Source organism: Trichosurus vulpecula, chromosome 7 (assembly GCF_011100635.1).
Source record: "Trichosurus vulpecula isolate mTriVul1 chromosome 7, mTriVul1.pri, whole genome shotgun sequence".
Classification (NCBI taxonomy): Eukaryota; Metazoa; Chordata; class Mammalia; order Diprotodontia; family Phalangeridae; genus Trichosurus; species Trichosurus vulpecula.
In genome coordinates this window covers 207,758,777-207,776,112 of record NC_050579.1, presented here as the reverse complement: position 1 = coordinate 207,776,112, position 17,336 = coordinate 207,758,777, and the positions used below count along the sequence as shown (strand labels likewise).

Below are 17,336 nucleotides of genomic sequence, written 5' to 3'. Positions count from 1 at the left end.
TGAAATCCAAAGCTGGAAGGGCCCTCAGAGATCGTTACTGCAACCATCTGGCCTCTCTCCTTTTATGAGTGAGAAAACTCATGTCCAGAGGGTGAAGTGACTCCCTTAAGGCTATACAGGCATTTAGAAGCAGAACCAGAAATAGAACCCATATATATAAGCAGAATCAGGACACTACACACAGATTTCAGTGGTGTAAATCAATAGATGACTCAGAGGTAGCCAAATATGATAATTGAAAAACCAACAATGGTCACAAAGACCAGATAAGAAAAGATTGTTCCAGTCATATAGATCCTCAGTATCTTTCGTATTACTTCCCGTGTACTTTACCTTCCATTCAGTCTTTCCATTGCCTTTTGTATCCCTTGCAATTTTGAGTTCTCCAGGAGTGTAGTGGTCCATGATTGGAGTTACGTAGCAGTACTACCCAGAGTATTGTTTTTTGAAGAATAGAAATTCACAGAAGGAGGGGGTAAATAGCTTGGTGAAATTTAAAGCTTTCCCTAGCTTCCTAAATGAGAATCAACCTAATCTCCTATTCAACTCCTAGCTCAGGTCATTGTCCAGCTATAGTAACTGTCCAGATACAGGTCTTGATGAAGGCATAGGCTGTCATCCATCCTACCTTCTTTCATAATTAAAGCAGTATGTATTCCCTTTATTCCTTCAAGGCTTAATTCAAACATCAAACATCACTCTTTATACCTTTCCTGATCCTCTCCCCACTCTCCAGTTCCTAGAGCTCTTTCTGCCAGAATAGCTTTTTATTTAGTTTATATTTAGTCAATCTACAGTTATCTATGTATGTACTACTTTTTTGATGGAATGTTAGCTCCTTGGGTAAAGGTACTACTATTTTCATTTTTGTCTTTCTATCCCCAACATCCAGCATAATGGCTGGCACATAGTTGGCACTAATCATTGCTTGATTCAGTGGGTATTCATTTAGTTGATTTTTTGCATTGTGGATTGCTACTAAATTCTTTTAAGTGACTAGAGATCTTATGAAAGAGACCTTGTAGTGTTCATTGTCTCAGTACAATAAACATAATGTCATCTGGAAATAAAAGCATCTTGGGAAACTCACCGTTTAGAGCAAGGTACTCTTCATGACAATAAGTAAATATTTTTGAGGGCATTTATCTCTCTGTTTATACTCAGAGAATCTTTAAACAAAATTCTTTGTCATCATATCCATTGTCTTTGACAGTATATGTCAGTGCATTTTGTGTAACGTTAATGTGTGGGAGATACTGAGAATCCCTAAGTCTGCCTTTTGCCTTGTTCCATCAGATACTTTTATAATCAACAAACAAAAATGGTGAAATCTTGCATTATCAATTTTTAATGGAAATTATAGCAGAAAATTGTAAAAACCTATATCTTTTCTTTTTATCTCTTTCTCAGTCATATCTTTGGTGCATATATAGAGCATTATCACAAAGAGTTTATAGAAATGTGAAAGTAGCTTGCTAATGTCTTTCCAGTCATCTATTTTTGTTATTCAATCCATGATCTGGGCTATTTTGGGGGAATCTTATTCTTTGCAATATTTTGAGATCTATTCTCTGAGAGACTTTAAAATTGTGTTACCTTCAGCACAAAATTTTTCTTTAAGGATTTGATTAGGTCTAACTATTTTTCCAAACTTTTCCTTAAGGGCAGTTTCTGCTTCCTTAAATCAGCTACTAGGGTGATGAGAGTCCCTATGTGGGACTTGACAGTGAGGATAAATGACTTCTTACCTTGTTTTCAGGACCCTCCATTTCTTTTATTGTTTTGAGACACAAAACTACTCATGGTATTCCATCCTCCAGGAGGACTGGCAAGTGAACTAAACCAGGATTGTATTAACCTTAAAGAGAAAACTGGTAATCAATATGTGACTCAGAAAGGCAAGAAGAGGACAAACCTGATGAATAAATATAATATTGGTTCTACATTATGTCAAGAATTAAAATCATGGGGGGCAGTTAGGTGGCACAGTGAGTAGAGCACCAACCCTGGAGTCAGGAGGACCTGAGTTCAAATGTGGCCTCAGATGCTTGACACACTAGCTCTGTGACCTTGGGCAAGTCACTTAACCCCAATTGCCCTGCCTTCCCCCTCCAAAAATAAAATTAAAATCATGTTTTTTCATATTCTTTGTACTTTGTACTCACCAATTTTTTTAAGTGCTTCTGCACTATTTATATTATGTAATCCTTGGACTTTTGTGTTATATATATGCCTGCTTTTTTGATTCTTAATAAAAAGATCATAGGCTTTCCTTACCCTTGACCCAGTGCTTAATTGAAAAAGCAAAGATTTTTATCATCTGCTGATGTTGACTGAATCTTTCATTTTTAAAAATTGTGTTTAAACTATATCATGGCATGAGAAAACTAGATTGAGCTTGAGAAAAATAGCCAACAAATAGTGAATTGTAGAAAAATTTTATGGCTTTTCAGAGAGCTTATTTTTGAGCAGTTTATTTTTCTGAAGAATACAAATGACTTGCCCAGGGTCACACAGCTAGTAAGTGTCTGAGACTGGATTTGAACTCAAATCTTCCTGACTCCAGGCCTGGTGCTCTATACATTGTGCCTAGCTGCCCCTACTAGAACTTTTTTTTTTTTGATCAAAGTAGTATTCTGTTAAAAAGCTCTATTCCCTGACATTCTTTCAGTGAGAACTCTAATAGTCAAAGTGGTGATAATTGATATTCATAATGAGGTGACTGAGGCATTGAAAGACCCTGAAGTACCTTATACATCTTAAAATGATAAAAGTTATGTTAATATACTTTTATAGTACTAATGTTAAATTTATTTCATCAGATGAAGAAAACTAGATTGGGTGGCCAGTGAATGAAGCACCACTTGCTTTCAGTATTTTTTCTCTTCAGTTGGATAAATAGACTCTTGTAGTAGCCTAACAGTGCCTCGAACATGCTAGGTGCTTAATGGTTGCTTGTTTCGAAGGTATAGGCTAAAACAAGGGATGGCACAGCTAATGAGTTTGTTATCCTAGTCATTCTGCCAATGACTTCTCAGGACTAAATTCTTTAGAACTGAAAAGTTTTTCCTTGCGTATCTGTTGTTTACAATAGAGTGGTGTTTTAGGGACCTTGGAAGAGTCTGAGATCATTCTTTGAGATAACTTCTTTTCCTTCAGAGTTGAAGAGAACAGTAGTTTTAAGCCAGGTTTTTAATATTAAAAAGTTAGATGAAATGAAGATGTAGCCTATAAGTATTCATGGTGAAATTTAGGTGTGACTATAACTACAAAGGAAAATTAGGAAGAGAATATTTTTGTGTGTAGTGACCTCTGCTGGTAGTGATTTTCTTCAGATTTTAAAATTGTTACATACTAACTGAAGCTACGAATTCGACAGTATAAAAATCATCAGAATCTAAACCTTCTTAAGTGGTACAGATACATTTGAAGAGATGTCCATTTGTTCAGTCTGTATTCTACTGAGTAGCATCAACAAGCAGACGCCAACTTAGGTTTTGATCATTATACATTACTTTTTCTAGGAAGGTAGATTTTCTTCAAGTCTTATTAAAACCCTGTTGAAAAACCTGTTAAATAGTTTCCAAAACAACTGTGAATTTTTATGTCTACTCTTGTGTTTTATCATATAAATAAAAAGAAAATACTAGTAGGAAAGCGGAGAACTGAACTTGAGGACTTAGACGTTTATGGGACTTTTAGGGACTTTCCCCATCAGAAAAGACTGTAGACCAACTCTAACGTCAGTGGTCTTAGAGAGATTTCTAAGCTCAGAGAAGTTAAATGACTTGCCTAGGTTTTGAACCCAGGTCTTCCTGACCAAATCTGTGTCACTTTGTCCACTAAATGGCCTAGCACCTACCTAGCAGAATCAAATGAGATATTTGTAAAGTTCTCAGTACAATGCCTGGCCCATACTAGCCGCTATATGTGATACTTATTCTCTCCCTCTCTCCCCCATGCCACACTGCCTTTTCTTTTACTTAAGCAGTGTTATTTGAAGATGAATCTTTTACTTAATAAACAGTGTTTCATACTGAACATTATTTGTTGTAATTTTTAAAAAGTTTTTGGGACCAAAATAGAGTTTTGAGGGAGGGAAGAACTCTTATCACTCCCAGTTTTTTTGGCTGTATTTGTCATTGCCCTACTTCTATCTGCCAGATCTTCCTAGTAAAATTAATTCTCACTTTGTGTTTATTAAAGAATTGGAATAGGAGACAGGACAGTAGCTGATACCCCATCACCTTCCTGGTTGATTTTTATAACATTCTCTATTCTTATTCTTCAGGCAGTGAAGAAGTTAATTTTTTTTTATCCTTATTCTTCTCTATTATAGTAAAAATTGCCTGTTACAAAACCATATGGATCTAATAGTGAGAGAGAATGTTAGTTCTTGATTTAAAATAGCATATTTCTCTAATTTCATGGTAATTCAAGGTTTTTGTTTTTATATATCTTTTGGAATTAAACCATACCCTAAGCTAGTCTTAATAAGCACATGGAGAAGGAACAAGCATATGTGCTTAATATGTCCACCCTGTTTGGAGAGTTCTCAAGTTCTTCTTGAATCTCATTATTCTAATACCTCAGGGGATCTGAACCCATTTTTGTGTTTATTCCATCATTGATACACCTCACAAACCACCCACACTTTTTTCCCTGTATGGTTCTTGTCTCATGTTCTTCTATAGATCGTCCTAATAATATCAACATGATGTACTAAAGAGACTCTGGTTTTGTTTTGTGTTGTTTTGTTTATTATTTTGTGGGTTATAATTGGGTAGTCAAGCTATCCATTTGTTATCTCATTTTTGCTAAATGACTGGCCCACCTCCTTTTCTGTTCCTGCATTTCCTTAATGATATTTCTTAAGCTATTTCTTCACCTTCATTGAGGTAATATATGCTTCAGGCTCCTTTTGCCCACCATGTGTCTCTCCATTGGTCTTTGTGTCATATGAACATTCAGTTCTTTTTAAGATTGTGGTATTTCAGAATTTACAACCAACATACCATCATTAAGAGAACATTTTTCATTGAAAAAATGAGATTTTGTATGAGAAAACCACACAGGAAATTGTGTGGGAAAACAACATGTTAAAAGTACTGTGTAGTTTTTCAAATACAATTTGACCAATTCTCTTACTACTACTAAATGCTGGGTATTTGCCCTTCTTGAGGACAGGGACTTTTTCCCCTTTCTGTTTGAATCATCAACAGCTTCTTCGTACTTAATACATAGGCCTGTTGGTTGATCAATCAATATTATAAGACTTAAAAATTCTTAATTCTATATCATCTGTTCTTAACTGTTGAATACTATTACACATACATTTTCTTAAGTATTTTTAATTATAGGCATAGTATTTTTTTAACTTACTTTTTGGCCTACATAAATTATTTTGCATTTAACATTTTAGCCATGTGGTGTCATTGCTTTCCAGATTTTGCTTTCTAAAATAACTAAATCACATATTTCAAATGGATCTTATTAAAAATTGGCCTGTTTCCTATCTGGTTTTTTGTGTTAGAAAGTAAATAATTTCTTTCTCCTACCATTTGGTCTGGAGAGGTAATGAGACTGATTTAAATAATGGGTCTGACAAAACTGAAAATAATAGAATGAACTGCTACTTTTTCTAAAGGGTCTTATTATTAGGTTATCTCCAGCAATATCATAATCACCAAGCAGTTGGTAAGCTCCTACTGTGTGCCAAGTATTGTGCTAGATACTTGAAATAAAAGATATAAATGAAACAGTTGCTGCTCTCAAACAGCTTACAATTTTCAAGTCAAAATATGTGACATGATAGAGTGGAAAAAAACCACTGATTTTGGAGTCAGAGGCCTTGAGCTGAAATCTCCCTTTTTTTTTTTTTCAGGGGAGAAGGCAGGGCAATTGGGGTTAAGTGACTTGCCCAGGGTCACATAACTAGTACATGTGTCAAGTGTCTGAGGCCGTATTTGAACTCAGGTCCTCCTGACTCCAGGGCTGGTGCTCTACTCACTGCGCCACCTAGCTGCGCTGAAATGTCACCTCTGATAATACATGTGTGACCTTGGACAAGTCACTTAATTTTTCTAAATCTTAAGTTTCCTCATCTATAGGATGAGGATAGTGAATTAAATAGGTCAGTGGGGTTTCTTCCAGTTCTAAATCTGTGATCCTATGTTTTTGGAGGTCTTTTTGGTTATCCTCTTTGTGTTCCTTTTGTGAAACAAAGTAATTTCTAAAAATAGTTTAACTCCTGGTACTTACATAGGTCATGATTAATGCCATTAAAATTTGTCAATAAGAACTATGTAGCCACTAGCCTAAGCAGTATTGCACATAGACAGTTCTTTTCATTTTAAACACATTTAATTTTAAACCAGGTTGTTATACATTGGCTAGCCTTGCTACAGGAGCATTCTGTTGCTAGTTTCTGTGTTTGAGTATGTTGTACTCAGTAAAGAAATAGCAGAATACAGGATTCTCAAGTCTTTCAGAAATTATTCATGTTAAAAAAAAACTGCAGTTCCTCTTTTTTCTTGTTTCCTTCACTTATCAAATCACAGCCATACAGATACTTGCGGTTTTGCTTCCCATTCACATAAGCTGAACTCAGATATATTTTTCAGTCTTTGATTAGTCTCACTTGACATCCTTTTAACATAAGATACAAATAAGCTGCACTTTACTTCTGTGATAAAAGTTCTCTAATGAAAACATTTCTCATTATTTATAATATTTAACTGGATTCTTCTCATTTTGCATTTCGAGTTATAAGGTTCTGGTAAATTTCCAATACAATTTTAAACAGAAGCAGTATCATGGATTATGTTTGAATATACTAAGGAACCAAAATATTCTACAGAAATTAATATTGCAGATGCCTGAAATTTATCTCCTTGAAGTCTCAGGTTGTTGGGTTTTTTTTTTTTGGCTTAGATGTTATTCTTTGTTATTTTCAATTCTTCAGTGTGAGAATTTCATTTTATTCCTTGCATTCTTTCTAAAATTTTTGACTGAGAAAATTTATTTTTTCTTTCTTTCACCTCTTCTTCCCCCTCCCCCCAAATTCTCACATTGGTCATGTCCAAAAAACATGTCTCTTAATGCTTCTTGAGCCCATCACCTTTCTTTTAAGAAGTAGGTAGCATGTTCATTGTTGTATCTCTGTAGTTATTGTTGATCATTGTGCCTACATTCTTTTTTTTCTTGCTTCTTCTCTCAAAGATAGCAGCTACAATTTGTATAGCAACTGCATGTTTGAAAACTTATTTTTCCCTTCCAAAAATGCTTTTGAGAGTGTCCGTTTTCATGATAGTTATTAAAAACTGCATTTTTAGCAATTTCATGGATTCTGAAGTTAAAAGATCAGAAGGTAGGTTCCAACTTCAAAACCTTTGGGCTTGATCCTATTCCCTTTGTCATGAGCCTCTTAAATCAAGTAAAGCTATATATATTGCTTCTAATCTCTATGAGAATAAGTATGGTACTCTTAGTGTCCATGATACTCAGAATCTTTTGAGCCCTGACCAAGAGAGTCAGAATTTGTCCACAAACATCAAGAACCTTGAAAGGAAAATCTGCCAGTAAAGAAGGTACTGGGTCCTTTATCATTTTTTAGGAAAATGGCTAAGCTTCCAGAAGGCAGAAATGTGTCTTACTTGTTATAACAAAGGTCATGAAACATTTTAGTACTATATATTGTTGCGGTCTGTAGTAATTAGGCAGCATTTAACTAATTGATTTAGAATTAGACCTCAAAGATTATTTAGTCCAAACTCCCCTCCTCCCCATTTTAAAATGAAAAAGCTAGGGCCCAGAGAGGTCAGGTAACTTACCTAAAGTCACAGAAATAGTATCTGAGCCAGACTCAAACCCCAGGTCTTCTGACACCAGATCCACTCTTCCCACTGTACCACACTGCCTTCTTGGTAAGTGGTTTGTAAGAAATACCACAATTGTTCATTTTACGTAGCTGAATCCAGTTTTCATTTTCTCAAGTCTTCTAGTCTTCCAGTATCTAAAACTTTTGTCATTTTCTAGTTTTCCCTGACACCACCTAACATTTAATTATGCTTTTGGATTTGTGGTAACAAACTTACAGATATGCACAGATGTTAAAAATAAAGCTCCTAGATTCAACTTCCTAACATACAGAGTTTCCTTGTTCTTTTGAACCCCTTTTGTTCTCCATTTGTTCCTCCAACGTACTGTTAACAGCTCTTCAATCTTTCCTCTCCTGAGGAATACTTGAATAGAGCATCTACTTGCCTCCAGCTTTCTGCTTCTTGCCCTGTACCTTAGATATCTGGAGGTTGAGGCAGTAAGAACAATGAACCACAATACTAGATTTCCTAACCAGGAAGATGACAGGATGATTCCCATTGGGAAAAGGAGATCAAGTCCAGGGTAGTAGATTAGGGAAAAAGGAATTAATCAGCAAGTATTTATTAAGCACATACTATGTGCTAGAGAAAAATGAAACAGTCCCTACCCTCAAGTAGCTTATATTCTATAGGGGAAGACAATATGTACATCTATAAAAGGAATAGGAATAAAGTTCTGGACTGTGATAGTATAGAGAATTTCAGGGTAAGGAAATGCCCTCTAACAATGCAGGTCAGCACCTTCTCTGCAACTTAGAGTTTTGAGAGAGTTGCAGTGAGAGGTTAACTGACTTGTGAGGGGTCATACCACCTACATGTCCCAGAAGCAGGACTTAAATTCAAGTCTTCCTGCCTCATAAGCCAGCTTTCTCTCCACTATTCCATGCTACCTCTTCAGTTCATACAAAATAAAGACAACCTGATTTAGGGATGGAAAGCACAGGCAGCTAGGTAGTTTAGGAAAGGCTTCATTTAGAAAGTAGAACTTGAGTTTTGAAGGAAACTAGGAATACTAAGAGGAGGAAATGTGGATGGAGTGAGTATGGTGAGAATGGGCTCCCATCCTTGGAATCTGGGAACCTTGGGACAGAGAGGCAAGGAAGAAATAGGGTTAGGGATGGGAGACTAGCAAGTCCTACAAGACCTATGGTCTGGTCTAGCAGCCTGCAAGGGCTAGGACTCTAGCTTCAAAAAGCACAGGGTCCCGAAACATGCAACTTCTCATCCAGCACCCTCAACTGAGATTATACCCCCCCAGCTCATTTTGAAAGGAATCCAAATAACTTGGGAGATGGGGAGGGAGGAAGACCAGCTTTATCCCTTCTGACTCAGTTCCTCACTTCTGAGTAAGATCCTCAACTAAAGCAGATTTAATATCAGTCTTAGGCAGTGTGTGATGTCAAGAACAAGAGAAAGATCCCTGTCACACAACATTCTATCTCTATCTGCCCAACATTTCAATAACAGAGACAAAATATTTTAACTGTATAGATAAGAGATTTGAAATGCCTATAGATAGCATGCTTATCATATTTGAAGGTGACAGAAGAAGGCCAGGCTAGGATACGTTCACCAGATGAGTCAGTATTTAAGAAAATTTTGAAAGACCAAAATATTTGGACCAAATCTAATACCAGTTAGCCAAGGCTAATTGTAAAGCTTTATACTAGGTTCAAAAAATAAATTTCAGAAGTATAATATGGGGGAGGCAGGGTGAGACAGAAGCAGGTCATCTGAAAACAGGTGGGAATCAGTCAGTTGTAAACTCAGTATGAGTCAGTAGTGGACTATTGGTTCATTTGTTTCAATCATGTCCGATTCTTTGTGATTCTATTTGAGGTTTTCTTGGCAAAGATACTGGAGTGGTTTGCCATTTCCTGCTCCAGCATGTTTTACAGATGAGGAACTGAGGCAAACAGGTTAAGTGACTTGCCCAGGGTCACACAGCTAGTAAGTGTCTGAGGCTGGATTGAACTCAGGAAAGATGGTTCTTCCTGACTCCAGGCCCACCATTCTGTTCACTGTGCTCCCTAACTGCCCTGATCACCAAGAAAACTAATGTAATCTTAAGAGACATTAAGAGAAACTACATAATAATATGGAGGTGATGGCTAACCACTGCACCATGGTTAGCCCACACCTAAAGTATTATGTTCATTACTAGATGTTACATTTTAAAGCACTGATTAACTAGACAATACAGAGGAAGGCAGGCATTCAGGTTAATAAGGGATTTCATATGAGGATAAGTGGAAGGAACTGTAGCAGTTTTAGGGAAGAAACATAATAGTTGGCTTCAGATATCTGAAAGACTTATCATACCTGTTAACTTGTTCTGCTGAGCTTTAGAAAACAAACTTGCAAGGAGGCAAAATATAACAAAGAACCTCCTGACATTCAGAGATAGCCAAAATTATAATAGACTACTTCAGAAGTTGGTAGGTTCTCCCTCAGTTAAGAAAAGACCACATCTCAAAATATTGCATTGAAGATTGTCAGTAAGCTATAAGTTTGAATAAATGATACCTGACCTGCTTCAACTCTGAAATTTGGGGACTGCAAGAGGTATCAGTATAATATAAACATCAAAGTTTAAATGACTTTCAGACTCTTCCCTAGGTATCTAAAGGAGGTTAGGAAAGAAAGGGAAGGACAGGAATACTCTCAATATACTTTCCCTACTTTACAAGCAATAAAAGCTGTATGCATGGCTGAGGTACTTGGTGTACCTTGTGGCAGTGTGCAAGTACCCCTTAGAACTATGACTAGAACTCTAAGCATAGCCTTCTTTCAGAACCCTTCACATACGTGTTTGCTTTCATATTCTTATATTTCGTTTTGATCAGTGTGAGTCCATTGATACTGCTTCTTGTCATTTGAAGTTAGTATAATATATCATTTTGCTGTATTTTTGATTATAGGCAAATTGTATTCTTAAGAGTTTACAACTATCTCCTTTGCCTAAAATTGTTCTGTATTTGATTAACTCTTGGGATTTTTCAGGTCCGCAGGTTTTCTGAAGCATTTTTCTGTTTTGAACATCCAAGGCAAGCAGCCCTTGCCTATCAAGAACTCCAGTAAGTAGCACAAAGCAGAAAGTACTACAAGAGTGATATTAATTTTCTTTGCATGGAACTTCTATCTCACTGAGTCAGTGTTATTTTTCACTGAATATACAAAAAGGGGAATCTGTGAGAAATCAATTCCAGAAAAATTCTGCCTCTCCAGCCAAGTCAGTCAGACGTATAGAAATCTAATGTGAAGCCTCATTCTTAGTTGAAGATCCATCCCTGGTCTGACCAGTCGAAACCTTTAGCTCCCCAGTGCTACATTTACTTGATATATTTATGGATTCATGATCCTGCTAGAGCAAAAAAGAAACCCCTTATTTTCACACCATATGGATCCTCTCACTTACATCTTTTATAAGCCGTCACTAGCTTCCAGTATCAAACTTGTGTCTAGTTATAATATCCAAAGGAAATTAGTTTCATTTCTTCGGTTGATCGTGTGTTGGTATGATCATATATGGTATGCTAAAGAACTTTTTAAAGCACTTCCGACGTTTAAGCACCTTGCTAAGTGCTAGGGATACAAATATAAACAAGCGAGACAGTTCCTACCATCAAGGAGCTTACACTCTAATGGAAAAGCTTAAAGGAGAATTAAAAGGGGTACATGTGAGTTAGCATGATTCAGAAATTTCCACGAAGTGATTGTGAAGATCTCGTTCCAGAAAAGAGTAAGTAAAAGCTCATCTGTCAGCCCAGAATCCCAGAGACAGAGTCCAGAGTTCCACTGGAAGGAATGTGGGGAATATGTCTGAAGATCAGGCAACCAACACGTCAAAGAGAAAGTTATTGCATTTAGGAAGCCTATGGAATATCCTATTCAAAATATCCAATAGGCATTTGGTGATACTGTAGATCAGAGGTGTGAAGCTCTCCAACCTACCCCACAAAATTCCCAGTTCACTAGTACTAGATGAAAATGTACTTGGGAAAGGTTTAACAAAATAAAAATACAATACAACATAGAAAATGTTGATTTGTGGTTTTCTAAGTCAATATGTGGCCTGTAGGGTCCCTTTCTATTTGAATTTAACACCTCTGCTGTAGATCTTGTCATTTTCTCATCAGTCTTCAAAAGGCCAACTAAATAAAGTCCAAACACTTTAGCTTTTTAGGATCTTCATAATCCACACCAAACCTACCCCTCCAGTTTCTGTTTCCATCACTTCCTTATGTTAACCTTAAACTCTGGGCAAATGTAACACACCTTGTGCTTTCTTTCTTGCTTTTTCTCACATTCTTCCTTGTCATTACCACTTTTCTCTGTTTAAATAGAGTAAAAGCAATTGGAGCATTATTTTAACTTATTAATGCTAGCATCCAACAATATACATTTCCCCTTATGTGATTCTATTGTGTATGCTTCACAGTGAGTTAGATAGGTCTAATCTCTTAAGCCTCCTAACAGCTGGGAAAATTTATGTACCAAGACAAACAATGCCAGCATAGATTTATACATAAAAGTAATGCAGAACAATAAACATAATAATAACTAGGATTCCTATAGTACTTTTTAGCTTGCAAAGTGCTTTACAAATATCAGCTCACTTTATCTTCATAACTTGAGAGGTAAATATTATTATTATTATTATTATTATTATTTGCACCCCATCCCTGCATTTTACGGATGAGAAAACAGAGGCAGACAGCAGTTAAATGACTTGCCTTGCCGAGGACCACACAGCTACTTAATCTGTCTGAGGCCATATTTGAACTCAAGTATTCCTGACTCCAGGTCCAACACTTTATCTACCATACCTAGCTGCCCAGTAAAGCAGAATATAATTTTAAAAATTAAAATATATATATTTTATACCAGTTTGTTATATCTAGCTTCTACATCCTAGGAGGGAAATATTTTTTTTCCACATGAGGTTTTTAGTAAAGGAACACAACCTTACCAACACCAAGTTTCCTCTTTATTGATTTTATACACATAAGGTGAATAACTTTTTACCTTAGCTAAGAGATAAAAGGGATCCTCACTCGAGCCCTGACCTATACTCCTCACTTTCTGGGGAGTTGTGCCATTAAGCCTTTCACAGGTTTTTTCCTTGGGACCATGGAAAGTCTAGAGGCAAGAATTGAATTTATTGGCTTTATATTATAGTTCTGACTAACAGTTTATATTTTTCAGTGCTCAGAGTCATCTACAGATGTGCACAGCTATCAAAAACACTTCCTTCTGCAGCTCTCTTCCACCCCTTCCTATTGAATGTAGTGAACTTGATGGAGATCTCAATTCATTACCTATAATCTTTGAAGATAGGTATTTAGATTCTGTCACTGAAGGTAAGTATAACCAAACTAAAAGGTATATGCAAGCTGGGAATGATTTTTAAAATATGTTCATTCATAATGCACGTAAAACTTTGTTCATTTTGAATATTTTTCCCTCTGGTTATATTTATTTTGAGGATATTTGAAAGTTATATGCAGAAAAAAATGCATCTTAATCATTTGAGTTCTCTTATCTTGTTTTAAACCTGAATCTTTTTTTCTTTGGATAAAAGACTTAGATGCACCCTGGATGGGAATTCAGAATCTTCAGAGATCAGAGTCCAATAGAATGGATAAATATGAGACTGAAGAAAGCCCTGTAACTGGACTTTCTAGCCCAGAGTTGAAAATCAGACCTGCTGATGCCTCCAATATATTGTATACAGAAGGTGAAAAGCAGCTCACAAAGTCTCTAAAAGGAAAAAATGAAGATTCAAATAAATCCAAGGTTAAGGTTACTAAACTGATGAGAACTATGAGAACTGAAAACACCAAAAGAGTAATAAAACAAAACTCTAAGGACTCTGTGGTTTTGGTAGGCTACAAATGTTTGAAAAGTACAGCATCAGAGGACCTCTTTAAACGCTTTGAAGGCAAGCCTTCACATAGCCAAAAGGAGGGTCTGGATCCCACAATCAGGGGATTTAATTATGAGACAAAGACCTGCACCAGACAGACAAGTCAAAAAGAAGTTGGCTTTTTGCCAGCTGATACAGACAGAACTGAACAAAAGGCTACAAAAATTGAAAATATACAGCCAAACCAATTTTCCTCTTTGAACTTTGGCAGCCTAAATCTTTGTGCAAATTTGTCCATTTCAGGTAAACTTGATATCTCCCAAGACGATAATGAAATTACACAAGTGGATCACAGTCTGGCATCTGGAGGGTCATCGGACGTTTGCCATGATCATCAAACAACTGAATCAACAGGAGTTAGGACAATTGAAGTAAAACCAAGTAGTAAAAACCCTTTCAGGGGAGAGAAAGTAACTGTCACAGTAGGGCTGTGGACAGAATCTCAGCAAGATGAAATATTTTTGGATAATTCTCAGTTACCCAACTTTCAGTCTGTAGAAGCTAGTGATAAATTTAAGTCTATAGAAGAAGGATTAGTTTCTGAAAAGGAAATTGTACAAGAAACAAAGTGCCGATGTGTTGGAGATTCCTTAAGTAAATTAAAAAGTAATCCATCTGGTCTTTCTGCAAGAGAATATCATATTGCAGTAAGTACAGATACAATTAAGTTACCAGATGTTAATGTCACATATGCCTCCTCTAGATTTTCAGATTCAGGTGTTGAAAGTGAACCAAGTTCTTTTGCAACACATCCAAATCCTGATGTAATATTTGAAACCATACAAGAAAAAGGTGCTAATAATGAAAGAATGTATTCTCAGCTTTTGCTAAAACCTGATTCCAACATAAAAATTTCATTGGAAAGCCATTGTACGGAGAGTACAAGTGCTTTAAGTGAGATACAGTCATCCTTGACATCCATAAATTCTTTACCTTCAGATGATGATGAACTGTCACTTGATGAAAATTCTAAGAGATCTGTTGTACCTGAGTGCCATCTAAGTGATAGTAAAACTGTGTTAAATTTAGGAGTGATTGATTTGCCAAAATACAATAATGACAAAAAGTCAAATATTATTTTGCAGCAGCAGAGTGTTGTATTTTCAGGACTTTCAGACACTGAGCCCATAGCTGTAAATTCCTTACATTCAAATATAAGAGATTCGTTGCAGGTGGTTGCTTCAGTTGAAGATACCTCTAGTAGCCACTGTTCACAGGCAAACTTTAACATGGTGGGTAAGGACTGCCAAAGTCCTAATGAACCCTTTATCTCTACTGAGAAAGTGACTACACTAAAGTCAGAACTTATTTATTTGGGAGCCACTTGTGGTGATACAGGTTCCGTTTCTAATAATGCAGAGTTTAGTGAAGATAGACCTCATGAAGAAAAATTAGACCTCAAACAAATGGTTGCAGAATTATCAATAGTTAAGAAGGAAACTCACACAGGCACAAATGACCTTTCTTCAGCCAGCAGTACTGATATGGTAAAACAAGGGCTTGTGGAGAATTATTTTGGTTCTCAAAGTAGTACGGATATTTCTGATACATGTGCTATTGACCACAGCAATCCAGTTAGCCCTCAGAAGGAAATTTCTGAAAAAGACATGATTAATCCTCAGGAAGAGGAAGAGGAGGAAGAGCAGGATCAAGAAATGGTTCAAAATGGGTATTATGAGGAAGCAGATGATTCAGTTTTGGATGGAGCAATAAGTGCTCACTTTGAGAACAATCATGGGCTAGCAGAAGAGAAATTTCTCCAAGTTGAAAGAATAAACAGTGAATATCTGAGGGATGGTATAAATATGCCTGCTGTGTGTACTCCTGGTTGTTTATCTTTCCCATCTGCACCAAGAGAGTCTCCTTGTAGTATTAAGTGTTCTTCTAAAAACAAATTTGACGCAATCACGAAACAACCAAGCAGCACTTCATACAGCTCTACTTCATCAATTTCCTGGTATGAAAATTCACCCAAACCTCAAATACATGCGTAAGTAATAGACCAATAGTATATTTCTTTAAATTAAATACCTTTATGGAGCTACTTAAATGTGAACTTCTGAAGGAAAGAGATTAGAGATCATGGAGAATCTGTGCTGACATGCAGTGCTTATTGAATCAAATTAGTTAATAGGTGTGTAAACTATTGACAGTCCTTGTGCCTTAGCCAGCTACTTCCTGTTAGACTTATGAGGGAATCGCTTTCCTACCTTAGAACATAAGTTCCTCATAACTATAAATCTATTTCCAGAAATGGCCAGCAGACCAAAGCAACACTTTTAAAATTTTGTATTTTTAGAGAACAAAAATAAATTTGCAATAAAACATAAAAGTGTGATAAGTTTAAATCCTGGAAAGTAGAAAATGTGTTACTAAATGCACTGGAAATACCACAAATTGTGCTAAAGGAATGAAGACTTGTTTTGTATTGTAGTTTGTGTAATACAAACATAACTTAAAAACATTTCCTCATGTAGCCGCTTGAGAGGGAGAGGTGAGTGTAGTATGTCTCTTAGAGACACAGCTTTTGCTCCCAGTCATTGGTTGTTCTTCTCTTGATATAAGCAAGCCATTTGTACCTAAGAATAAATGTTCCAGTGGTGATTTTATGGATAGTTAAAACTATATTGTCACTATACCAAACTAGCAGCCTTTTCTACCTGCTCTACCCTAGAGAGAAACCAAGTATTCTGAACAGATTTAAGGATTAAAGAAATTGTCCACCACTGTAGCAAGCAAGGAATGACCAGGAAGTTCTAAGGCTACAAAGTATATAACTACATAAATTTATCATTGTGTGGATACTAGTTCTCTAGCTTATAAAGTTGATGGAGGAGAGCTGAGAAGGATCAGGGAGACAAGTAGAACATCCATCACAACATATAAAGATAAAGCTTGAAAAGATCAGGACAACCACGCTAGCAGTTAAAGTAAAATACATACTTTAACTGTGTTCCTGGATGGGCTGATTTTTTTTTTTGCATTAGTAACATATTTAGCTATTATTTCACCAACACAAAACCTTGAATAACAACAACTAGGATTTACCTAACACTTTTAAGGTTTGTAAAGCTCTTTACAAATCTTATTGTATACTCTCCACAGCTCTGGGAGGTAGGTATTAACCTCTTTTACAGATGAGGAAAGTGAGGCAGACATGAGTCAAGTGACTTATGTGCCCAGAATCACACAACCTAGTGGCTGAAGGAAGATTTAAATTTAGGTCTTCCAGATTCCAAGTCCTGTGCTCTGTCCACTGTGCCACCTAGCTGCCTCTAAGATACAGTATTGACCCACAAATAAATACTTGTACATTTTGATGTTTTGATTATAAGGAATAGATTAAAACTAAATATTCCTTAAGTTCTTCTACTACCAAAATTGCTGTTATCAAGGGTAATAAACTTATACCTCACTATCGTTGTGTTGTATTGCACATAATAGAATATTATAAGTGTTCGTTGAATTGACAAATGACTGGAAGCTGATCTGCAGTTCTGTCATGACCAAGATACAAAGAATACTTC

The 17,336-nt window shown here is 36.2% G+C and overlaps 1 protein-coding gene across 2 annotated transcripts in view; it reads left to right on the top strand.

The window, feature by feature from the left end:
* The window catches only part of FAM135A (family with sequence similarity 135 member A), a 109,968-nt gene that overhangs the window by 62,477 nt on the left and 30,155 nt on the right, over positions 1-17,336 (top strand). Inside the window, exons 13-15 of one of the 2 annotated variants that reach the window (XM_036766677.1) lie at positions 10,884-10,957; positions 13,089-13,243; positions 13,465-15,799. In XM_036766677.1, coding sequence (XP_036622572.1) covers positions 10,884-10,957; positions 13,089-13,243; positions 13,465-15,799 — 2,564 coding nt within the window. The remainder of the gene's footprint in view (positions 1-10,883; positions 10,958-13,088; positions 13,244-13,464; positions 15,800-17,336) is intronic. The other variant, XM_036766678.1, reaches the window with a different exon arrangement.